General features: G+C 32.6%; 1 protein-coding gene across 3 annotated transcripts in view; it reads right to left on the minus strand.

Annotated features, from left to right (window-relative positions):
- CFAP221 (cilia and flagella associated protein 221) overlaps nt 1-26989 on the minus strand; it is a 103592-nt gene that overhangs the window by 28556 nt on the left and 48047 nt on the right. For 2 of the 3 annotated variants that reach the window (XM_031959953.1, XM_031959954.1), the window contains exons 9-18: nt 19641-19761; nt 19437-19548; nt 19138-19246; nt 17259-17346; nt 14627-14716; nt 11867-11965; nt 6901-6997; nt 5138-5271; nt 1987-2067; nt 1158-1265 (exon numbers count right to left, since the gene is read on the minus strand). In XM_031959953.1, coding sequence (XP_031815813.1) covers nt 1158-1265; nt 1987-2067; nt 5138-5271; nt 6901-6997; nt 11867-11965; nt 14627-14716; nt 17259-17346; nt 19138-19246; nt 19437-19548; nt 19641-19761 — 1039 coding nt within the window. The remainder of the gene's footprint in view (nt 1-1157; nt 1266-1986; nt 2068-5137; nt 5272-6900; nt 6998-11866; nt 11966-14626; nt 14717-17258; nt 17347-19137; nt 19247-19436; nt 19549-19640; nt 19762-26989) is intronic. The other variant, XM_031959955.1, reaches the window with a different exon arrangement.

The raw sequence follows: 26989 nt of genomic DNA on the forward strand, positions 1-26989 counted from the left end.
ATTATAGCACATGATAGATTCAAAAAATTTGCTATCTAAAGTATATAATTAACATTTTAAAAAACACAAGGATAACTTCCAGTCCATGACAGACAAATAATCAAAGGATAGGAATGGATAAGTTTCAAAAGAGAAAACATGAATTATTCACAACAATGTGAAAAATGCTCAAATTCACTAATATTCAAAGAGGGTTCAGAGGACCCAACTCATTCTCATAAAATTTCTAAAAATAATTAAAGCAGCAAAACTCAATGCTGACAGCATTTTGTAGAAACATTTTCAGGAGAATTTTAAACTTTCAGAATTTACATAGCAAGCCATCTGGCAGTATACATTAAGAATAACAAAAAAAAAAATTAAAATTTTAAAAATTTGTATAACAAGAAATCTGCTGTATATGATAAAAGTAACAAAAATAATCATAACCATTGGACTCAATAATTTTATTGTTAAAAATATGCTTAGAAAATGTTATTTAAAACCAAAGTAATGGTTCAGGGATTTTTCCGGTGATTCCTTGTAATCTCTCTCTGTCTCTCTGTCTCTTTCTCTCTTACACACACACAGACACCTATACACCCATACACTCACTCTAAAAGTAACTTAAATGTCCAACAATAGGAGAATATTTAAATTAATGGTGGTAGATTAATGTAATGGAATACGATAGTCCAATTGAGAATTATAAGTATGAGAATATAACTAAATCTGTAAGATTATTTATGAAATAAAGCAAAGAAAAAATAGCACCAGGAGAAAGTGAAAGAGAATTAATGGACAAACAAAAAGTCCTAATGGACACCAAGATGGAGTAACTGAAAAATTATGATACTTTACAAATTAGTTAAAATGAAGGGTATCTAGGTGATGCAGCAGATTAGAGCACTTGGCCTGGTATTAGGCTGATTTGAGTTCAAGTTCAGTCTCATAAAAGTACTAGCTGTGTGACCCTGAGCAGGTCACACCACCAATTGTCTTGGAAAAAAACCCTAACAAATTATTTAAAAATATCAATCATTACTAATCAAGTTTAGTTATATTGCTATTCAATATTAAATTAATAAATTATTTGCAAAGAAATGAGTTATATTTTGTTCCAGAATGGCATTTGAAATTACAATTGAAAATGATTATTAGAGATTTTGACACATTACCATAGCTCCCTGTTTAAGATGTCGAGCAAGTTTTTGAGGTTTATAATTCCATGAACATTGCTGGACACAATATGGTTTGTACCCCATGATGGTGTAAACTTGAGGAGCCTGAAAAACAAGGAATAATACATACTGAAATGCAAGATGTAGGTGAATTTGACACTCTGCAATGTAAACTTATTCTTAATCTTTACTGAAATTGATGATACTTAGAGGCAAAAGCCAGTTTAAGAGAAATATGATGGATGATGGCTTAGTGATGGTCACATATAGTAATTATAGTTCATTAAATTTCCATACAAATTCTGTCACATATAATTCCACTAACTTCATTCATAGATAACATGTAGTATGACTAAGGAGACCAATTTTCATAAATAACAATATAGCAAATAACAACAATGTCCTTTTTTATTAATCTGAAGCGGCAGTTTTATTGGTATGGGGAGCTGCCGGTTGTGAAAATTCCTTTATTGATGTGGACTGGTAAGTCATTTGCAACCTTTAGTATCAGAGAATAGTGTGAGTCCACTGAGAGTTTAAGTACCTTGCCCACAGTCACACAGCAATCTTGAAGCTGTGTCTTCCTGATAACATGGACAGCTCTCTTTCAAATATACCATATTGGCTCTTAGTCATAGTAAAATAACAGTAGAGATAAATCACAGAGATATAAATTGGAGGTATTATGTGTAATCCATTTGCTGGGTAAAAAGCTGAAACAATTCTTGATTAACTCAAGAATAATTCTGTTCCCTTTTTCATAATCAAAACTACTTAAGTAGTTTAAACAGCATATTGACAAGATGTTTCATGAAATGTGACCAACCTGCAAGTTAAGAAACTGGTGACTTTGTTTGACTTGAACCTCTGATGATTTAATGGGCACTAGTCCAAGTCCATCAGGAGCCTGAAATTTAAAAAATTAATGATGCAGATGTAATTTAATCAATACTAAGCAAATATGGAAATGTTTGCCCTGTCTATTATACTTTAAAATATGAATTTCATAGGATAATCAATTTTGAAAGGTTCTTTTGTACCCATTTTGTATAATTTTTATTTTTCAGGTGAGGATTGAGAGTGAGGTGGAAAAAATTGGAGTTCTATTTCACTTGACAAATAAATGTGCTTATTGCCATTGAGGTGTAGTTACTTGCAAGGCCCAGCTTTTGTCAATTGGCCCAACACAAACATTCACTTCTTTTCCTGGGCATATTATGTCTGCTGTTCTATATGCAGGCCCTTTTTGTAGAATGGAATAAGTTCCTAATTAATCCACCAACTTCTCTAGTAAGAGCTCGATATTTTTCTGAAAAGTTAAAAGTGTGAAAGTCCACATTTGCTGAAGTAAATAAGTGGGGTTGCTTTGCAAAGGAGTATACAATTTTGTAAAGTTAAGGCCATTTTGTCAGTTTTCCTTCTCAGTATGTCTCCAGGAGGCTTGTTAATTGTAATTGAAGGAAATGGAAGGAAGCTGCTGGTTCTCTCAATTTGTTGGAAATCAGAAGAAACATTGAGAATGTGATCATGAAATCTTTCCTAATTATTCAAATGTAGGAATAGAATAGATGTCTATAATAATATATTTTTAAAAAGCTAAGCATTATATTCTCTTTCTTTTATTACCTAGGATCAGTTTTTTTTTCAATGTACTGCATTGTGTTAGACTTAAAACAAGATGACTTATTCCCTTCTTAAGTAATGTAGTTTTTCCACAACTGAACTGATTGTTTTAATCAATACACTCTGATAACATTTGTAAGAGTTGACTACTTGCCTGAGTACGTTTTACTGATAAAGAGATAATTCCAGTTCCAGCACTCCCTCTAGCAAAGGCCTGATATCCTCTTACAACCTTAGGCCTGTTCTTCCCTTATTGCTTTTAAATTTAAAATACCCCCTAAGATACTATTTCCAAAGGGAAACAATAGGTTTGCATTCCTATGAAACTGGAGGAAACTGACCAAACTAATAAATCACTAAGACACCACCCCCTAAAAAAAAGCCTTTTATAATTTTATACTTTCCATAGTTTTTTAATTAGATTAGATTAATAATTAGATTAATTATACTTAATCTAAAAGATTAAAAATTTGGCCTAGCTATCATACAAATGTTTCCATCAAATTGCTAGTCCAACCTTTGTCCACAGTGTGGAATTCAGATTCAAATAAATCCATGATTTTTCAAGTTGCAATACATAGAGTGGAGACCACTCTTTTGGAACTGAGAGCTCTAACTAGAAGAAAAAAAGATCTGAAATCATCAATTCTGAGAGAAAAATGTCAGAAGGGAAGCATATTTCTTTTTTTTTTTTCCTTTTGGCAGGCTTTAACTTCCTGATTTCATTTTTTAAAAAAATATAGCTTTTTTATTTACAAGATATATGCATATGGGTAATTTTATAGCATTGAGAATTGCAAAACATTTTGTTCCAATTTTTCCCCTCCTTCCCCCCATCCCCTCCCCCAGATGGCAGGTTGACCAATAAATATTAAATATGTTAAAGTAAAAATTAAATACAATATAAGTATACATGTCCAAACAGTTATTTTGCTGTATAAAAAGAATTGGACTTTGAAATATTGTACAATTAGCCTTTGAAGGAAATCAAAAATGCAAGTGGGCAAAAATAGAGGGATTAGGAATTCTATGTAGTGGTTCATAGTCATCTCCCAGAGTTCTTTCGCTGGGTGTAGCTGGTTCAATTCATTACTGCTCTATTGGAACTGATTTGGTTCATCTCATTGCTGGAGATGGCCATGTCCATCAGAATTGATGGGAAACATATTTCTATGATGATCAACAAATCTAAGTGATTCTAAGCCTAATGTATGATTTATTTTTTTTTTATTCTGAACTTAAATACTGAAAAACTCCCCATTTTTATACACACAATAGAATAGGGATTCTACATAAAATTGTGAATCTCCATTTCACACTGCTTACTTTTAAAAAATGTATATAATAAACTCTGCATATTACTTTTGAAATTGTCCTGCTTGTCTAGGCTTATTTCTGAACTTCTTGTCTGTGCCCTGAAAAAGTGTTTCAATGGCCCTCTTTGTGTGTGTGTGTGTGTGTGTGTGTGTGTGTGTGTATGTGTGACTACTAATTTTTACTACTAACTGTACCCCAGTCCTTCCCTTCCTCATCCCAATTAAAAAAGAGAAAAAGGGGAGAGGAGAAAGTTCTTTTTAACAAATTAGTATAGTCAGACAAAATGAATCATGTCATTGTATTGATCAGAATTAAGTCTCTGAGTTATTTATCATGTAGTTTTTCTTGTATAAATTGTTCTTCTGTTCTATTTACTTCATCCTAAATCTACAGACTGGAAGCCCTCTCCCTTCTCAGCCTTACAGAAATTCAGCTAGTCTACTAACATGGTCAATGTCAATAGAGTAACTGCTTCATCTTGAAAACTACAGGTTTAATGTTAATGTTTACTATTGTGCTTCTATATTCCCATTGCTAAAACATCAAAGCAGAAAGCACATAATAAATTTATAGCTAGTTATTTTTGAGTAGATTAATCTGAAGTTCAATATATCAATATTCTATGAGTTCATTTATGTTTGTATATATTTCCTCTGCCAATAATACAAAATACAACTTCCATTAGCAGGCTGTTTTCAGGAGTTTCAATAACCAAAAAATTCAATGGCCAGAAGCCAATCTGGTGAGGTGCCTTTCTGAATTTGGTTAGGTCAGCCCTCAGAAAGCAGACCATCACTGGGCCCCTAGGTCAATATTCCTCCGTCTTTGGAGGGCCTGCTTATGCTCAATCGATAGAGCTAGGGACAACCCAGGCCCACAATGAAGCATTAGTATATGGCTCTGCCAGAAGGTTAATTTGCAATGGTTTATTAATCACATTCCAAATATCAAAAGATCAGAAATATTGGTCTATTAATTTAATTATGCAGCATTTGTATCTCCAAAAACTTCTTCAGATATATATATTTTTTACCTACCAATTCATCAGGCTTTTGATCAGAAGAATGAAGAGGAAATTTAAAAGGCAATACTTCCTCTTCTGTCACATGAAAATGAATAGTAGATTCATCGAGACTTACAGCAATTGGACAAGTGGATTTTGATCCAAACTCTGTCATAGGGAAAAAGAAATCATCGACTCTTAGAATTAGAAAGCAGAGCTTAAGAGATGCATGATCTTCAGTAAACCACATATTTCTCCTTTTAGAGTCTTCATTTCCTTATCTGTCAAATGAAAAATTTGGACCATTTGAAGGTCTTTTTCCAGCTATGTGTTAATGGGAACTTAAAAAACCTACTCTAGCTTTCTTATTTAATAGATGAGGAAACTGAGGCTTATTTGAGATAAAATAACTTTTGTTCACAGTGACAAAATAAATTTGCAACAACAAACTTGGGACTAGAAATGAGATATATTAACAGTCCTTTTTTCTATTAGGTTTCTTAAAAATTATATATATATATATATATATATATATATATATATATATATATATATATATATGTAAATTTCTCACATCCCATCCTTCCCTCAGCTGCTATGTAGCACAATAGGACTCTAGGCCTAGAACTAAAAAGGGCTGCAGAAACCATCTGCATCTTACATATAAAGAAATTGAATCAGAGAGTAACTTGCTAAAAGGTCACACAAGCAGAAAGGCAATATTTAAACACAAATCCTCCAACTCTGGAGACAGTGTTCTCTTCATTATACCACAATGCTTCCCATAAACTATTTTGATAAGAATTATGAGAAAAACTTTCCTCCCCACCCAAGCACACACACTTCCCTCCCCAATCTTTCTGAAATGATAATATTTACTCTTGGTAGATGCTCTGCTGATCTATATACATTTTGTCTTTGCCAGGGCATAGGGAATATGTGAAAGGAGTACTTAAAAATATTTTATACAGCTGTATATTTATTTATAGACATAGTGATTCCTTGTTAACAAAGGAACATTTCTTTTATTAGAAACTTCAAAATCTAAAGTAAAATATAGGAAGCATGGTTTTAAAGACATCAGATAAAGAGATTATTATGTTAATAATACTTGATGTTTACATGGAATTTTAAGATTTGTAGAGTATTTTATATTCATCATGTTATTTGATCTCACAAGCTTGTGGTGTAGTTATTTCTACATTATATTATGAGGTATCGAAGTGACATAATGGATAGATCATTAGGTCTGGCATTAGGATGATCTGAGTTCAAATCCAGCTTCAGATACTTACTAGTTGTGTGATCCTGAGCAAGTCACTTACATGGTCCTCATCAACTATAACATGAGGATCATAACAGCACCTACTTTGCTGTTACATTGCGGGGATCAAATGAAATAAAATAGTAAAGTTCTTAGTATAATACGTGGCACATAGAAGGCACTTAATAAATGCCTGTTCTCTTCCCCAGGGTCACACAGCTAATAATTATCTAAGGAGAGACTCAAACTCAAATCTCTGTATTCCTTATCTACCACTTTCTCTGTTATACCAAGTTGCCCTTACCTCCTGCTTCTGATATTCCATGAAACAGAAATTATGCATAGAAAGTATTTTTGTCAGTTCTTTATGTTTTGTCATGCTCAGCTGTAACTAGAGATGGCGAGATATTGCATGATTTATGATTATTTAAAACATTTTTAACATGGCTGTTGTCAGCATAAAGATCTTTCATTTTTAGTAGATTCACTGATGGAAGCCTACTGTATTTATATAATTATAGCTTTATCCAAACCTGTTTTTCTTTCTTCTTCAAATTTTCTTAATACCATTTGCTTGTCTATTTTATGAAAATCATCTAATTTTTTCTGTAGTCTTTTTCGAATCACGAGCTAGAATAATAAAAAAAGTTTTTGAATTAATAATCTGGACATGTTAAATTTGGTATTCAATTTCTACGTCACAATGTAGTCCCTCTCTATTTGAAGACTTGGCATATAATAAAAGAAGAACTAAAATGGTTATCATCATATTGTTGCATAAAGGTCTGGAAATTTTAGTGGAAAGTAAACTCAATATGAGCCAATGGTATGACACACCACCAGGTTGGCTTTAAAGCTCTCAAATTTTTTTTGACTGTAACAACTTTTAGTGACCACCTAGCAAATCATAAAAGGGCTGTGATCTATGTCCATGGAAGAAAACTCCATAATGATGATATCACAAATGGCAGAGTAACAAATAGAATTTTTAAGAATTAGAAGAAACCTTGAGTCTTATGAAGACATACTTTTAAATAGATTTGTGTTTATCCCCAGTAGTCTTTTTTGTACACATGACCAATACAATCAAAAACTCTCATTTTCAAATTATGGGGATGCTGTTATTGAGTTATGGGCTAAGATATTGGTTTTATTTGGGATGTGTAGTCCTCACATAGTGTGAAGCATTACTATACTATCTTTATTGCTTGCAATAAAAAAATGAATCAGAATAATCAGAAATATAAACAAAGCTGGCAAAAAAAAAAAAAGAAAGAAATAGGTGATTAGGTCCTTAGAATGAGTAACTACAGTTGAGAATTGAAATTAGCTGTAGGTTTCCAGGATGCTAACATTTTTATATGACCAAGAGTTCTCATTTTGGTACCACATAAAGAGTTCTGTGATAAAAATCATCTACAATCTTCTACTTCATCTACAATCTTCTACTTCTTATTCTCTTCTAAACTCTCTAAAGTCTATCAGTCTGTCTATCATCATTCATCCAAAATTAGCAGTGATCTCTTAATTGCCAAATCTAATGATCTTTTCTTAATCCTCATTTTTTCTTGACTTCTTGAGGCTGTTGACACCACCTTCTCCTTCACAATTTCTCCTCTCAGGATGTTTGTGACAATGCTCTCTCTTGATTTTCCTTCCAACTGATAATATTCCTTTTCTGACATACTCCCTGATTATAGGTATCTCATAAGGGTCTGACCTAAGCTCTCTTCACTTTTCTCTTTATACTGTCTGGCTTAGTGATCTCATTAGTTCCCATGGGGTTCAATGATCATTTTTATATGGGTGATTACTAACTTATTTCTGATTATCTATTGGGCATGTCAAACAGGATGTTATATATATATACATATATATATATATATATATATGTCTCAAACTTTTTTCTCTTCTGAACATCCTGATTACTGTTGAGTGCTACCTTTATTGTAATTTAATACATTAATTACAAAAAACTTATTTTTCTTGGAAGTTTTAGTTTAAAAACATATGCCATGAATAATTTTTCAACACTGAATCTTGAAAAACCTTGTGTTCTAATTTTTCTTCCCTTCTCTCCACCCCCTCCCTTGGATGGTATGTTAAACATGGTAAAAATATTTGTTAAATCCAATACAGGCATATATATAAAATTATCTTGCTGCACCAAAAAAAATCACATCAAAAAGCTAAAAAAATGAAAAAGAAAATAAAATTCAAGCAAACCACAACAAAAAGAGTAATCTACCCTCAGTTCCTACAATTCTCTCTCTGGGTGTAGATGGCTCTCATCATCAAGAGATCATTGGAACTGTGCTGCATCGTCTTATTGTTGAAAAGAGCCATGTCCAACAGAGTTGATCATCATATAATTTTGTTGTTGCTGTGTACAGTGATTTTCTGGTTCTGCTCATTTCACTCAGCATCAGTTCATGTAAATCTGTCCTAAATCTATTGGGATTGCTTTGGATCACTGAAACCCTGAAAAGAACTAAATCTTTCACAGTTGATCACTGCACATTCTTGCTATTATTGTGTACAATGTATTCCTGGTTTTGCTTGTCTCACTCAGCACCAGTTCATGTAAATCGTTCCAGGCCTTTCTAAAATCAGCTTGTACATCATTATTTATAGACTAATATTCCATTATCTTCACATATCACAACTTATTCAGCTATTCCCTAACTGATGGGTATCTATTTATTTTTCACTTCTTTGCTATCACAAAAAGAGCTGCTACAAACATTTTTGCACATGCGGGTCCTTTTCTCTTCTTTATGATTTCCTTGGGATACAGATGCACTAGTGACACTGCAGGGTCAAAGGGTATGCAGTTTTATAGCCCTTTGCACATAGTTCCAGATTACTCTCCACAATGATTGGATCATTTCACAACTTCATTAACAATGTATGAGTATCCCAGTTCCCCCACATCCCCTCCAACATTTATCATTATCTTTTCCTGTCATCTTAGCCAGTCTGAAAGGTATGAAGTGGTACCTCAGAGTTGCTTTAATTTGCATATTTCTAATCAATAGTGATTTAGAGCATTTTTTACATATTAGTATAATTGGTTATAATTCTGTCATCTGAAAATTATCTGTTCATATTCTTTGACCATTTATCAATTATGGAATGACTCTTATTCTTATAAATTTGACAGTTTTCTATATATTTTCTATATTTTATTTTTATTATTAAATGTATATATTTATATATACTTTATATTTATATATACATTTAATATATATTCTATGTATTGATACCTTTATCAAAAACACTGGCTGTAAAGATTTTTTCCTAGCTTTGTACTTCCCTTTTGATTTTGTTTCTGTTGGTTTTGTCTTGAAAAAAATTTTTTTAATTTAATGTAATCTAAGTTGTCCATTTTTCCTGTCATAATATTCTCTAGTTCTTTTTTGGTCGTAAATTCCTCCCCTCTTCCAAGATCTAATAAGTAAATTATCCCTTGTTCTCCTAATTTGTTTATATTATCCTTTATGCCCAAATCATGTATCCATTTTGACCTAATTTTGGTATGGGGAAGGTGAGATGTAGGTCTATGACAAGTTTCTGACTTATTATTTTCTAGTTTTCCCAGAATTTTTGTCAAATAGTGAGTTCTTATTCCTGAAGCTGGAGTTTGGTGGTACTAGATTACTACAGACCTTGATTATTGTGTCATATATATCTAAACTATTCCACTGATCCACCACTCCATTTCTTAGCCAGTACCAAATGATTTTGATGACTTCTGCTTTATAATATAGTTTTAGGTTTGGCACTGCTAAGCCACTATACTTTGTATTTTTTTCATTAATTTTTTTGATATTCTTGACCTTTTGTTCTTCCAAATGAATCTTGTTATTATTTTTTCTAGTTCTAGAAAATAATTTTTTGGCAGTTTAATTGATATGGCACTTAACAAAAAGACCAATTTAGACAGAATTGTCATTTTTGTTATATTAGCTCAGCCTATCCATGAGCAATTGATATTTTCCCAATTGTTTAGATCTGACTTTATTTGTGTGAGAAGTGTTTTGTAATTGTTCTTGGGTTTATCTTTGCAGGGAGACAAGCAAATATTTTATTTTGTCTACAATTATTTTAAATGGAATTTCTCTATCTCTTGCTGATGGGTTTTGTCAGTAATATATAGAAATGCTGATCATTTGAATGGGTTTATTTTGTATCCTTCAGCTTTGCTAAAGCTGTTAATTGTTTCCAGTAGGGTTTTGGATGATTTTTTAGGATTCTCTAAGTATTATATATCATCATATCATTTGCAAAGAGCAATAGTTTTATTTCCTAATTGCTTATTCTAATTCCCTTAATTTCTTTTTCTTTTCTTATTGCTAAAGCCATTTCACACACAATATTGAATAATAGTGGTGACAATGGGCATCCTTGTTTCACCCCTGATCTTATTGTGAATGTGCCTAGCTTCTCTCCATTGATGTTGGTTTTAGATAGGTATTATTATTTTAAGGAAAGCTCCATTTACCTCTGTGCTCTCTAGTGTTTTTAATAGAATAGGTGCTGTATTTTGTCAAAAAGCTTTTTCTGTGTCTATTGAGATTATCATATGATTTCTATTGGTTTTGTTATTGATATGATCAATTATGGTAACAGTTTTCCTGATATTGAACTAGTCCTGCATTCCTGGTATAAATCCCACTTGATCATAGTGTATTATTCTGCTGATAAGTTGCTGTAATCTCTTTGTTAATATTTTATTTAAAATGTTTGCATCAATATTCATTAGAAGAATTAGTTTGTAATTTTTCTTCTCTGTTTTGGCTCTTCCTGGTTTAGGTATAAGTAACGTATTTGTGTCATAGAAGGAATTTTTCAGGACTCCTTCTTTACCTATTTTTCCAAATAGTTTACAGAGTATTTGAATTAATTGTTCTTCAAATGTTTGGTATAATTCACTTAAGAATTTATCTGGTCTTGGAGATTTTTTCCTTAGGGAGTTCATTAATGGCTTGTTCAATTTCTTTTTTCTAAAATGAAACTATTTAAGTAATTTATTTCCTCTTCTGTTAATCTGGGAAATTTATATTTTTGTAAATATTCATCCATTTTGGTTAGATTGTTGGATTTGCTGCCATAGAGTTGTGCATATTTATCTAATTATTGCTTTAATTTCTTTTTCACTGGTGGTAAGTTCACCCTTTTCATTTTTGATGCTGGTGATTTGGTTTTTTCCTTTACTTTTTCTAATGAAATTAACCATATATTTATTTTGTTTGTTTTTTAAAGTATGCTTTTCAAGAAAATAAATCTGGCAATGAAAAGAGCTAGAGCAGGGCAGAAAGCCACACTCTAGTGCCAAGTCCATTAGAAATCTGTACAGACTGAGAAAACAGCCTAATCTCTCTACTTTGATTCAGAATTATTTTCTTTAGAAATAAACCAAACAAAATATATCAAACCAGTTGTATACTTTCTCTGTGTTGATGACTAAAAGATCCCCATTCCAACTATGAACCTTACCTTTCGTGCTGCTTGTTGAAATCGCTTTTGCTTCATATATTTCTTCAGCCAAGGATTATTAACAAGAAGATCAAATTTTGGAAATAACACTGGTTTTTCCTATAGGAAAGAAAATTCTGAAAATTATTATTTCTCACATTGCAAACCAGACTAATATTAATTGATCCATTCATTAATTATATTATTCAAAGAGTATTGATTAAGCACTGATGATATGCATAGCATTGGAAGAAAACCAATCAGGTTAAAGGAGATAATAAAAAAAGAAAGACACAATTTCTGGTCTTGAGGAACTTATGTTACTGGGAAAGACCAAAATATATGTAATATATGTTTAGGGATATCTATTTAAATATGTATGTATGTATGTACGTATATATGTATCTCCAGAAACAATTGCAAACATAAAAATGAGAGAAACATAGCTATAGCAGAGCAGACAGTGAAACCACAAAAGTTATGATGATCAGAGAAGGGTTCCCAATCTTCCTATTAGAATCTCCAAATGTTTTCTTTACAAAATAAATTTCATACAAAAGTGCAAAGAAATGTAAGATAATGCAAATGGGTTGAAAATAGTAACACATAGATTAGTAGAAAAAATAAAGAAAAGAAAAGAAAAATAAATATAATAAATAGAAAATAAAAAATAGAAAAAAGATGTTTTTGAAATGAGGAATGGCAAACATACAAGAACAAGTAAGACTTGTTAAAGGTATTAAGATTGGCTTAGCCAGAAGATGAGTCATCCCTGACTCTTCTTTATTTTCATTCTCTTCATGTCCTACTCCCACTAAAAGCCAATCAGTTATTATGTTTTACTGATTCTAATTCCATGGTTAGCATACATGCATTATCCATTTCTCTCCATGTCTTCCATCTTATTTCGAGTGTTCATTGCCTTCAGCATGGACAATTGTGATAGTCTTATAAATGGTCCCCCTAGTCCCATACATCACTTCTTTAATACAGGTCCTTATTATCTCCTACTAACCAGACTACTACAATAGCCTTCTAGTTGTTCTCTCTTCCTCCCTCTCCCTTTCCTTCTTCATCTCCTCTCCTCTTTTCTCCTCTCTCCTCTCCTCTTCTTTCCTTTCTTCCTTCTCTCTCCCTCCCTCTTTTCCTTCCCTCCCTCCCTCCTTCTCTCCTTATCTCTCCTCTCTTCCTTCTCCCTCCCTCCCTCCCTCTCTTTCTTCCTCTTCCTTTCTCATTATCTCTCTTTCCTCTCCTCTTCCTCTCCCTCTCCTCTCTCTTCCTCTCCTTCCCGCCCTCCCTCACTTTTCTTCTTCTTCTTCTTCTTCTTCTTCTTCTTCTTCTTCTTCTTCTTCTTCTTCTTCTTCTTCTTCTTCTTCTTCTTCTTCTCTCTGTCTATGTCTCTTTCTCTTTCCAATCTATCCTCTAAACAGCTGCCAAATTTTCCTAAAGCATAAACCTGGCCATAATCATTTCCTTACCCAATAAACTCTGGTTGTTCCCTTTCAATACTACCATCAAATATAAAGTTCTCTGGTTGGCATTTAAAGTTCTTCACAATCTTCCCCTAATCTATCTTTCCCATCATATTAAGTCTCATTCTTTTCACATACACTGTGGTCTAACCAAGTTTGGTTTCTTACTATTCCTTATATATAACACTTAGTCTCCTATTTTTGCATGGGTCCCTTAAGCCTGGAATAAACTCTCTCCTCATGTCTGTCTTTTAGAATAACTAATTTCTTTCAAGGTTCAGCTCAAGAACTATTTTCTTATTTATTTATTTGTTTATTCATTCATTCAATCATCTAGCTAGCTAGCTGAGACAATTGGAGTTAAGTGACTTGCTCAGGGTCACACAGCTAGGAAGTGTTAAGTGTCTGAGGTCAGATTTGAATTCAGATCTTCCTGACTTCAGGGCTGTTGCTCTATCCACTGCACCACCTAGCTGACCCAAGAACTATATTTGAAAGTAAGCTTTCCTGATTCCCCCAGTTGCTACTGTTTTCCCCTCCAAGTCACAATCTTATCAAATATATTTGTATGTATATATAATATTGCATATATAATAATATATAACTATATAATACATATATACATGCATGTATATGCATATGTATATGTGGACATAGAAATATATACACACACATATATATACCTACATATATTTATACTTGTCTCTTCTTTTTTATTCTAAAAGTTATTTTTTGAATAACAATGGATTTATTTTTGACATAGAATAGTTTTCTTTCTTAAATAGTATTTTATTTTTTCCAGATATATGCAAAGATAGTTTTACACATTCACCTTTGCAAAACCTTATGTTTCAAATTTTTCTCCCTCTCTCCCCCAACTCCCCTTCTCTAGGCAGCAAGCAATCCAATATAGGCTAAACACGTACAATCCTTCTAAACATATTTCCCTAATCATCATGCGGTGCAAGAAAAATCAGATCAAAGGAGGAAAAACCACAACAAAGAAAAAAAAACATAAGCAAACAAATACTTGTTGCCTCTCCTAATAGAATATAACAAGCTCCTGAGTGTAGAGATTATTTTAGTTTTGTCATTGGTTCCCCAGCATCTAGCATAGTGTTTGGCACATTTAATACTTATTAAATGCTTATTAATTGATTTACTAAAAAAGAAAAAAAAAAATAAAGGATATCAGCACTATTTTGAACTAAATGTCTTCTAGAAAAAGGATTCAGTAAAAGAGATATATGTTATACATAAACATATAAATATCCAATAATAGCATGTTAAACAACTGAAAGAGTAATACCTTTTCTAATTTTCGAAAGATTCGTGTATTGATAACTTCTGAACTCAGGCGCTGAAATTCCTTTTCCAAAACAGGGTCTCCTCTTTCTGCCTTTAAAAAAAAATAAAATTACAGTTCCCTATAAGGTAGATAAAGTATTGATTCTGTTTAAAATGAATAAAAACAAGAAGGCAGAAATCAATTTCCCTCAAGGAATTCCTAGTAGAAGTAGTGAAAGGGGATGGTAGATTCACATGGCTAGTTATTTGAAACTCTTAGAAGAATTTAAATTGTGGGATAATTACATTGATAAGATCTCAGATTGTATCTTACTTTTTAATAGAGGATGCTGTCTAGGAAAAATCTTGCTTAGGTATCTGAAAGTCCTAGCAAGAATTACAGGAAACATAGGAACTGTTGTTCCTATTTGAAACTTGTAACATCATTCTGGGGACCAAAGGGAATCAAAGAGAGTCGAATGTTTCGTCCATGAGTGCAGATGACTACTGATTGAACTAAATGTAAACCATGGGTATTGGCTTTTTATACATCTTTGAATTATTCCTGTCCTTTTCTCTCCTGGAAGTTGTAATTAACAATATCTATTTGAGCTAGAAAGGCAGATCCCTTACAAGTTCAAGCACAAATTTTTAGCTTTCTCTTATTCTTTTGTTTTCTCCCCAAATACTAGGCCCTGTCTTTACACTGTGGAGCTCTTTCATCCATATGCCAGGCAAGCATTTCACCTGAACATGTTCAAAACAAAATGCATCATCCCCCCAATTTTCTTCCTAACTTCCCTATTTCTTTTAAGACCATTACTATTTTTCCATTCACTCAGGTTGGCAACTGTACTTTCCCTTGTCTTCACTCCTCATATTTAATCAGTTGTAAAGTTTGGTAAATTCTATTTCCACAACTTATCTAGTATTCATCCTCTTCTCTTCAATCACAAAACAGCTTGACATAATTTCTCAACCTGAATTACTATACTAGCTTTCTCCTTGTTCATCTTCTCTCCCATACATTCTCCATCACAGAGGTACCAAAATCATCTTCTTTAAGCACAATATTATTTAAAGAAGAAACATTTTAATTTGTCATTCAGTAACAGGATTTATTTTGCTTTTCTAGTTGTCCTTTTCAGCCACCTTGAAGAACTGGAAAGCTGTATTTCCATGACTTACATTGCAAGACAAATCTCAGAAGGTAACATTTAGAAACTTTGGATTTAAAATAAAAAATTCTAACTTCTCAGATTAACAATTTTTTTGGAGACAGAAAGAAATATTTACCTATTTTAATTAATTCCTAACATATGATTAAACACTTTAGAATTCAATATAAATATAATATTATGCATATTAGCTAAATCTTGATGACAATAGTTTGGATGTTTTAGTCAATTTAGGATAAACTTGGTAGCCATTTCCTTTATATTATCTTTAGCTACGTGACTGATGATATATTTCCTCCTAGGACTTCTTTCTCAGGGATGAAGGAAAAGAGTTTAGTTGTAGAGCATCAGATATGCAGCTCTCAACCAAAATCTTTAAGATACATTGTTGCTCTATATCCTTCTCAGTCCTGTTTTTAGGACATTGCAGGATGTGATCACAGACCATATAGGATGTTCAGAAAAATACAAACATGATACAAGTTCTCGGTTGCCTTTCTTGTAGGTATACTGTTATCTCTTTCATGTTACAACTTTCCCTACTGTAGTTTAGATATATCACTGGTCGGCATAAGAAATTAAATGAGTATATTTTACAAGTTTTGTGGAAGTTGAAGATAGGACATGAAGGCAAACAGGTAATAAAGGAAAAATTCAGAAACTCAAAAAATGCAAAAAAATGCATATGCATTATATTATATAATTTAAATTTAAATAAGGGACTATAAATACCCCATAAAAGAAAAAGAAAAAATTCACATTTCTTTTCTGATATGAAAGAAGAGCCAAAAGAATTTACATGTGGATTTTCCAGATCTCTGTGACATTGTTGCCCCTAAGTCCTGCAACGTGAAAGGGATAACTGTTAATTCTGAAGAAAGCAGAAGGAAAAACCCTTTGTAGCCATACCGCAACTGGCTTTTTGGAAGCTTACTTGTCTATCATTCCTTCAACTTCCCACATACTGCACAGTGAACAAGTCTAACAAGGGTATGCTGATGCTTAAAACACCACAAAGTTAGGTTAAAATGTGCTCTTTCCCTATATCAGATGTAAGTACAAACCTTATTACATCTTCAGTGTGCCACATCAGCTGAGTTCCCTTGCCTATGAAACTGATGTTAATAATATGTAATAGAAGAATTAGTAATTATATTATTATATAATATTATGTTATTTTACTTTCAAAATAATACTCAATATAAAAAGTTAAAGTTACTAAACTCACGTGTGAATCCAATATAAATGAATCCTTTCTTCATTCAGAGAAAGACATTAACATTTAGGCAACTACATAGTATGTTTTTATACTTTTGAATAAAAAGGGGGAGGACAAAAATCTATTGGATCACATGGTATGGACCCCAAATCTAGCTGAGAAATAAACTTTTTTTTTTAACAAAATACATATAGCTGAAAGAGTGCTCATTCTCTTCAATGTTTATTTTTTTATATAAAATTACCAGAAATTCTGACCTCATAATGTTCCCAAAATCTTTTCACTTCTTCTTCATGTTGTACTTTATATTTATAAGTGATGGGATCTTTACCAAGACGCACCTGCCTGTAATGAAGGGCCAAAGAGTATATATTTAAAATGAAGTTCTTAAATACTATTAATTGAAACATAATCATATATTAAATTTAAACTTCATATTTATAACCCCCAGCTTAAAAGGCATATAGAAATTATACAGGAGAGACTCCTCAAGAGAAAAAGAACTGTGGGAAATTTCATTAGTCACAAAAGTAAATACAGTAAAAAGTAAGACAGACTGAGGAATTGTGGGCTCATCTTGACTAGAAGAAAGCCTTATATAGCTGATGATCTCTCTAAGAACTTTTCTGTTATCTGACAGCTTCCTGCATAAATACCAGGGATTCTGCAGTGTTACAAAGAAAAGAACAGGAGAACAAAAATTGAAATTGAAGCAGATTTTTTGGGTTCAGGTTCAAGGTTTTTCTCAACTGTGATGGATAGTAAATAGTATAATTGGTTAGAGAAAGGCAGGTTGTCTAAGTAGGAAGAATGCAGCCTGAAAGTCAGGAGTCCTGGGGAATAGTCCTATCTTTGGTAATAAACTAGCTATGACAAATTAGCTCTGGCCAGGCAACTTAACCTCTCTGAATCTCAGCTGCTTCATCCATATGATTAGGGGGTTCAAGTAGATCAGGGCTTCTTAAACTTTTTTCTCTCACAACCCCATTTGGCCTAAGAAATTTTTGTGACCCCAGGTATACAGGTATATAAATCAAACATTTGCTGATAATAAATCATAATTTCACTACCCCTACATTCAGTTACAAGATCCCATATGGAATCGTGAGTGACAGTTTAAAAAGGTGGCCTATACTCCTAAAATCGTTACCTATTCCTATAGGTAACCACTTGAGGGGTATTTCTTGTCTAATGACTATTTAATTCCAATTAAAGATGTTCTATTAACGATTCTAATGTTACCTTTAGCTGAATAATTATATCTTTTATTATTAAAATGATATTAAATAATAGCATTTATATAGTGCCAGGTACTGTGCTAAACTATAATTATAATTTAATTTGGTCCTCCTAACAGCCCTGGGAAGCAGGTGCTATTATTATCCCCATTTTACAGAAAAGGAAACTTGAAACAAACCAGGTTAAATGACTTGCCTAGGTAATTACAAGTAGTAAATATCTTAGGCTGGATTAGAGTTCAGATCTTCTTGACCCAACTGAACTGTATCCACTGTCCCATCTTAGTCATAATACCCCCAACTACCCACCTACATAGATATACTAATCTAGTGAAAATAGGCTTTTCTAACAAATTTTACACAAAGTATAACTTGGAACTAATACCTAAATCAGGTTGAGAGAACTGCACATCATTGTGTGAGACTCCTCAGTTCACACATTTCTAAATGGACCCTCAATGGGGCTCAAATCCCCATATCAGAATAGGATGTGAAGTACTTTAAGACAAGGTGGAAAGCAACTGAGGTCCAATGTAGGCCATGGATATAACATTTCGGGGGATATGCTGGAAGAAAGATGGATCTCAAATCGAGAGGGTTGGTGACATTACCAGCTCACGTTCAGAGAGATTGCCTTACATCAAACCATGCTACCATTTTGGTCATTGGTCATATTTCCTTACAAAACCCAATCTGACCACATTGATTTATTCTGAATAAACTAATTACTCTTAAGTCAAAGGATAAAAAAATGGGGAGAGATATGAGAGAATAATTAAATTTGTGCTGGGGAATTAAGGATACTAAAGTCATTACATCTTAATGTGATTCAGATATGCATGTTATCACCTTAAAAACAATTCATGACATGACCAAAATACATATGATTGACATTTACCACTTAAGATGGTTTTCTGCTTCTTCAACAGCATCCCATCTGACTTTCTGTAAAAACAGAGCTTCTTTCATTGGTCTCGTTTTGGATAATTCATCAGGACGGTGCAAAACTGCAGATGGTATCAAATAATTGTTATGCCAACAATCAAATAAGAATTATTTGCAAAAAGGGAAACACATGTTCATGACAAAACAAAACTGCTAACAACCAAGTTTGTTTGCATACATCATTTGGGGGTTAAGCAGTCATTCTTTTACCTTTCTTGGAGAGATTAAATTCTTTGAGATTAACTATGTTACCTTGTCTCAATTCTTTAAGCTTCAATTTTCCTTCTTCTTGGTTTAAAATGCTTGCCACACCAAAATGACTGGTTAAATTTACTGGAAATTTGAAGTCTTTGTATTCAATTTCCTACAGAAGTAAGTGGTAAAAAATATTTAATTTATTTCTGTTATTCTTTCTGATAATTAAAAAGGGACATTTTGGAATATTTGCTATTTTACCTTAATTTCTGGAGGTTTAGCCCCTTCAGTTGGTTTTTTCTTAGTTACAGTTATGTGTGTCTTTGCAGGAGGAATTTGAATTTTCTTGGAGAGATTATTTAATTTCTGAAAATCGTCTAATCTGTTATTCACAACAATAGATATTACATTACTATAACAATAATCCAAGACTGCTTCTTCCTGACAACCTTCTATACTTTGTACAATACTAATTCCTACATCATACTGTATAATTTTAAAAATTAAGAAAACATTTCAATCTATTTTCCATTTACTAAAATCAGCACTCTTCACTCTACCCACATATATCAAATCACCCACTTAGGCCTATTTGTGTCTGTATTCTTAAATTTAAAAAAGTAAACAAACCAATGCAATCTTGTAGAAAATAGTTACATATTAAGTATCTAGACTGATATTTTGAAAGTTAAAGAAATTACATTTTTACCTTAAGAGTTTATATTCTTTCAGTTCACCAATAAATGGAAAATACTACCCACCACATTTCTGAGAGAGAGTCTTTCAAAAAAGGTACCTATAAATGCAGAACAATATAACCGTATAACACCTAAGAACACTTGTGGAGCAACCATCTTCTAGACATGTCTAAAAAAACTTTGTGAAATGTTGGAACAGAGTCTACTCAGAAATGTTAGTCAGAACAAAAATGTGCAAGTACTTTTTAGAGTCAAAAATCTTCTAATAAATCCTATGAAGAAATTCACTAATATATTTGGGAGGAAATCATGGAGCTCTAAGTATATATTATGCACCAGTATATCACTGATGTGTTTCAGTGATGTAGAGATGGTGCTGTGGAATGATAGCAGTTGGAATAAGGGTATCCCAGAACTTTATTTTTGCAGCCTAAAACTTCTTGAAAGGAGGAAGCTCAGTAAAGCAAGAAGCATAAAAATAACATGTTATTAAAGCTATAAAAGACCTAAAAGGTTATCTCATGCAGCACTCTCAGATTCTAAAGATGAGGAAACTTAAGTCATAGAGGGGAAGTATCAAGGTCACTTAGCTAATAAGAAGCAAAAGTGAAACTTGAACCCAACTTTTCTGATTTCAAGGTTTTCATGTTTTCCCCATAAAACCACTCAGAAGTACATCTTCTTTCCCACAAACCAAGCTAGATTGTCGCTGTTTTCCAACAGAAGCCCTTTTCCTCAGTGGGGAGCTAGAGCCAGAGATTGTTTTAGATTAGGAAGCTTAGGGTAAGCAGTTTCTGGTTTAGAATCCTAACCATTTGGTACTTCATAAATTTCTGTATTTTTTTCATGTTTGCAAATTTTTCTTTATAGTTAACACTTTACTTGTGAAAGATCCATAATTTCAATCAAATGGATATTCCCTCTATCAACTTGATCAAACTTCTTCATGATTTCCAATCTATGGCCAATCTTGGCCATATTTCCCATAAATCTTCCACAAAAGAATAAATTGGAGACCCTATTCCTGGTTTTTTAGAATCTCCATGTTGCTTGTGTTTCTGCTTGTTCCCACCATATGATGGATCAGTTCATCTTGTTTGTTTTTTTTTACCTTATTTTCAATTTATTTATAAACTTGATAGTTTTTTATACAACTTCTTCCATATAAATCATTATTAGTAGCCAATTAAAACAATTGTCAATTAAAAATCAATTTTTAGCAAATTTAATGATTTTGAAAAAAAATTCTATTTTGGAGAATTGGTAAGGTATGGTGGACTAAGCAGTATATGAACTGGGCCTTGAATGAATAAAGGGAACTTGTTCTCAGCAATAGTCTGTACAAAGACAGAGGCAAGAAAGGGAAGGACATTTTCACACAGTAAGTAGTATAATTCAGCTTGACTTTAGAACAAATGAAGAAGTATAACATGAAATAAATCCAGAGAGGTGGAAAAGAAATTATAGAGGGAACTGAATGCCAGACTAAGGATATATATATATATGGAGAGAGAGAGAGAGAGAGAGAGAGAGAGAGAGAGAGAGAGAGAGAGAGAGAGAGAAAGAAAGAAACACTCAGCATAGAAAGTGTGATGTGATTTATGCCTTCCAAAAATTGAGTTGATTATTGCATAGAAGAGATTAAAAAGGGGAGAAGGTGGAATGTAGTTCAAGGCAGATGAAAACTGATGAACTAAAAATGGGCAATGGCTATAGAAGTAGAAAGGAGGAAACATATGCAAATGATATTGGGTATGGTCTAACTGATAGGACTTGACAGTTGACTGAATAATCTAGAGAAAAATAGGGAAAAGTCATGAATAATTGAATAATTGGAAAAATGTTTACAGAAGTCTACTTCATCCAAGTAACTGTTATCCATGCTCAAAATGAAGACTTGCCTCTTATCTAGAAGAATATTTAAGGAGATTTGAAGAACACCTTTCTACAAATTATCAGAGAGAATGAAATGATAGTTTAAAAAAATAAGAAGAAGGTTCAAACATAAAAAGTTTCAAAAAAGATAGCAGGGATATATAGGACTGTACAATATATAACATTTTAGTGTTCCCCCCCCCTCCAGAAAAGGAGAGGTTTTGAGTCTCTGAATCAAGGGGAAAGAGCAGTTTGTTCTTCAAGAAATGTTGATACGGATCTGCAGTTTGCATCAAACAAGAAATCATTTGTTCTAGGTAAAAGGAAAGAGACAAGCAGTGTCAGCTTGTGACTCCTTGCTGAGGGGTACAGAGGAAAGTATTTGTTGACCTAAGAATAATGAGAGAAATCTAAAGACTTTCCTGGACATGCATTCAATATATTATGGACACTTTTCAAAGACTTGTTAGAACTGATGGTTACTACATACTTCTAGTGATTCATGTGGGTACAAATAATATTGACAAAAAGTTAAGTCAAGTCAACCATAACTTATTATGCCTTCTCTGCCAGGCATTGTGCTATGTTCTGGGGATATAAAAAATGACAAAAAAATACCCTGACACCAGTCTTTTCCCCAGAGAACTCAAATTCTAATGGGGGGAAGACTACATGCAAAAATTAAGTAAAATAGGCTCTACAAAGGATGAATTAAAGGTAACTGCAGAGGAAAGACAGTAGCATAAATGAGGATTAGGAAAGATTTTTTTAATAGAGATATTAGCTGAGACTTGAAAGAAGCCGGAAGAAAGAGGGGGAATATATTCTAGGCATGGGACACAGCCAACAGAAAAGCACAGAGTGAGGAGATGGAGCATCTTATGTGAGAATAGGATGGAGTGTAGAGTCACTGGATTATAAAGTATATGAAGGGAAATAAATTCTAAGAAATAAAGTATAGTAAATAGTCAGGCAATGAAGGGCTTTAAAAACCAAACAGAATTTTATATTTGATATTAAAAATAATCTTGAAAGTATTACTAAGGATTATTAAATCTTTAGTATGAAACTCCAAAAAAAGAAACTGGAGATTTTAAAAGTTCAGGTGATTTTTTCATCATGCTGTTGAGTGAAGGTAATAATGTCAGAAGAAAAAGACATTTTGGAATTGAACAGTTGGTTTTATTAATATTGTTTTATAGAAAATGATGTTAGAAAATGGGATTTAGACTTCTTAGCCAATGTTTTTAATATAGAAATAACAGTCTCCTAGATAAGGATGGAGTGTATTTGTCCAATCTTGCATATTTCATATGAACTTAGTATAATCCAAATCACTGAATTTTAGAGTTGGGAGGGATTTCAATAGTAATCTAGTCCAATATGACTAGAAAGAAATTCCCACTATAATATAAGCAGTCTCTACTTGAAGATTACCAATGATAGATATATAGAACTTAGATCAAAAAGAGGAAATAGATGTGTAGTTCAGAAAATGTATTAAAAGTATGAAGTGGGAATATGATACTATAACAATTAGGAACTTCAATCATCCAAACATCTGCTGTAAGTCTATCTCTGTCAAAAGCAGCATGGTTAATTTTTTTTCTCAATAACATTTTATTTTTCTAAATATATGTAAAGATAGTTTTCAATTTTGGTTTTGTAAGATTTTGCATTCCAAATTTTTTCTCCCTACCTCTTTTACCTCCCCCTTTCCCAAAACAGCAAGCAGTATGACATGGTATACATATACAATCCTTTTAAACATATTTCCATTCATCATGTTGTGCAAGAAAAGTCAGACTAAAAGGGAAAAAACTATAAGAAAGAAAGAAGCAAACAAACAAAAAGGTGAAAATACGATGCTTTGATCCACATTCATTCTCCACAGTTCTTTTTCTGGATGCAGATGGCATTTTACATCAGAAGCCTATTGGAGTTGTCTTCGATCACATAGTTAATTTTTTGACTTGGCTTAATGATAATTTTATTCCTTCAAAGATGGAGGAGATGGAGAAGCAAAATGGTATTCTGAATCTGCAAATACTATTCTGAAATAACTGAAATTGGTTGCTGGGGTGGAAATGATGGGAATTTTTTTTGGGGGGGGGGTAAATGCCATTTATCACAGAAGAGGGGAAAGTCTAGTTTTTAGAGAAAGGATTTAAAAGGATTCAATTAGATTTTAAAGGTCATAAATGAAAAATAATGGCATGAAACAAAAGTTACTGTTTCAGAATAGCCTTCCTAAAAAGTGAAAACAAGCAAAGACTAGAAGCCAAAGACTTGGCTGTTGGAGGAGTACTTACTGATTCTTCTACTGTGCAGCATAAGTTTCTTAAAATTAGAACAATGAGCAAACCAATGATGGGAAATAATAACCATTCTTCTCTATGTTGTCATCCTGAACTTCTGTTACCATATATTTCTAGTTGTTTCTTGATATATAGTGAGCACTTAACAAAAATTAACTGACTGACACTGCTATAAAGAAAAAAATATTTTGTCATAGTCAAATATATATATATAGGCTGAAAGACTGGAAAAAGATAGCGTTTTTTTGCTGATAGAACTCACTTTCTTATTCAAGGTTATAGCAAAACTATTGTCAGAAGAAATCTAGGTGAGCCTGCAAATCTTGGCATCTTCCTCAGATTCTAAGACAGAAATGTCAAAAATGCTTCCTGGGATTAGGGTTAGTAATACTACTGTGTATGGCTGGAATCAGATTAAAATGTAATTGATAAATATTTAAAAATATAAAAATACAATAAAAATATACAATATAAAGGTGTGGTTTTCTAAGTTAACATAAGGACCACAGGGATCCTTTGGTGTAGTTTATAAGGTTCCTGCTTCTATTTGAGTTCTAGACCACTATTGTAAGACATTTATTCAAAAATGTTTGAAAGATTTTTTTACTTCTGATGTGACTGAAAGTCCAAATATGCCTGATGAAATAAGGCATATCCTTGCCTTGATGAAATAAAGGATATTTTGATATTTTATATATGTATATAGACTTACACACACACACACACACACACACACACACACACACATATATGTATATATTGTTGACATACAGGAAGTAGAATTGTTTCAGATTACATAAATTTCTAAATAAAATGGAATACTTTTATCATGCCTTTGTACCAGGCCATATGTCATAGAAGGTTTGGAAACATTACCAAATGTGTTTCAGTGGTCTCAAAACTGATCTGATTTAAATCCCATTAAAAATCTATGGATTTGGATAGAGCCTTGGCCCTGGAATCAATAGAATCTAAGTTCAAATCCAGCCTCAAACACTTGACAATTACTAGATGTGTGACTCTGCACAGGACATTTAATTCTGGCTGCTTCAGTTTCTTCATCTGTAAAATGAGCTAGAGGGGAAAAAAAAGGCAAACCACTCCAGTATCTTTGCCAAGAAAACTCCAAATAAGGTCACAAAGAGAAAGATATGACTGAAAAATGATTGAATAATAACAAGAAAGAAGAGATGAGATGTCTTTAGAATTTATTTAGTAGAGGGATGATGGGTTTTATATCTTAGAAAGTCACTGGCAACCAAGTGGAGAATGTGTTGGAGTAAGGAGAGACTTGAAGCAAGGAAAATAATTAAAAGGCTATTCCTTCCCCAGGAAAAAGGTGATGAAGGTCTGAATGAGGGTGGAGGGTGCATGAATGACATGAACATACAAGGGAGAAGTTGCAAAGTTAAAAATAAAATGAGTTAGCAATGGATATCTGAGGTGAGAATAAGTAGTTGAGGATGATTTCAAGGTTGTAAACCTATGTAACTAGAAAGATGGTAGAACTTTCAATAGTTAGAGGAAAATTCAGAAGATGGGAGAATATGAGAAGAAAGGTAGCAAGTTCTGTTTTGGATATATTAAATTTTAAAATTTGAGAAGAAAGGCAATCAGCTTTATTTTGAATATATTGAGCTTAAAAATTTTAGCAATATCTGCTTCAGAATTTCTAATTTGAGAAATCCTGCAGTTGGTGATGCAAGTCTGTAGCTCAGAAGAGAGATTAAGACTGAATGTATACATCTGCACAAGAATAAGAATTGACCCATGAAAAGTGGATATGATTATTAAGTGTAGTAATGCAGAATGAAAAGAGATCAGGGACCAAAATAGACACTTAGGGGATATCCATGGTCAATAACAGAGTAGAGAGGAATATCCAAGAAGACAAAGAATTAAAGAATAAAATCTTGGAGCTTAATGCCAAATCATACAAAAACAAAGTGATTATAGCAAAAAATTTGCATATATCTTTTTATAAAAGATGTTATAGTTTACTACACAATTCAGCAAATTTAATATTTTACTTTGTCCTGAGTAATTTGCACATGCTTCTGTAAACTGGAAAACTGAAGACTCTGAAAAGGAAATGGAGTGGATCGAATGTAGATAAGGGATGATAGAGAGATGGCATCACAGAACAGGAGACATAGTGAGAATCACCAAGCCAAGGTTTGGATCCCTCTCTGCTGCTTTTTAGTTGTGGGACTTTAGATTTTTAAATGTCCAAATGTGTTAGGCAATATACAAAACTGAAAGTGATTCTTGATCTCACAAAGTACTTTGAACTTTTGATGGGAAACATGTGACAAGAATATAAAACTACCAATTATGTTTCTTTGTATATTTATATTTTGATTTATGTATTTTGTGTTCTCTGTATGCACTGCACATTTTGGGTCAAGATTTGTATAGATCTGAGAGCTGGGCAGGTATCCAGTTCTATATTTTAAAAGAACACTAATTCTTTTTCATTTTCCAATTTATTTTAAGGTACTTCTATGACTGGCATTTTCATTACCATTTGTAAAAGTCTAAAGAAATTCCATGCTGAAAAATAGGGGCAAAGGCATACTTTCTATAACAATTGTTTTATCAAATGTCATTATATAATAAAGTCACTATGATTGCTGCTTGTCTGAACATTGTGACACCCTCCAGTAATACTACTCAACAAATCACCCTTTTATAACATCATTCTCATGGAACTGTTATA

The sequence above is a fragment of the Sarcophilus harrisii genome, chromosome 3 (genome assembly GCF_902635505.1).
Source record: "Sarcophilus harrisii chromosome 3, mSarHar1.11, whole genome shotgun sequence".
Lineage (NCBI taxonomy): Eukaryota > Metazoa > Chordata > Mammalia > Dasyuromorphia > Dasyuridae > Sarcophilus > Sarcophilus harrisii.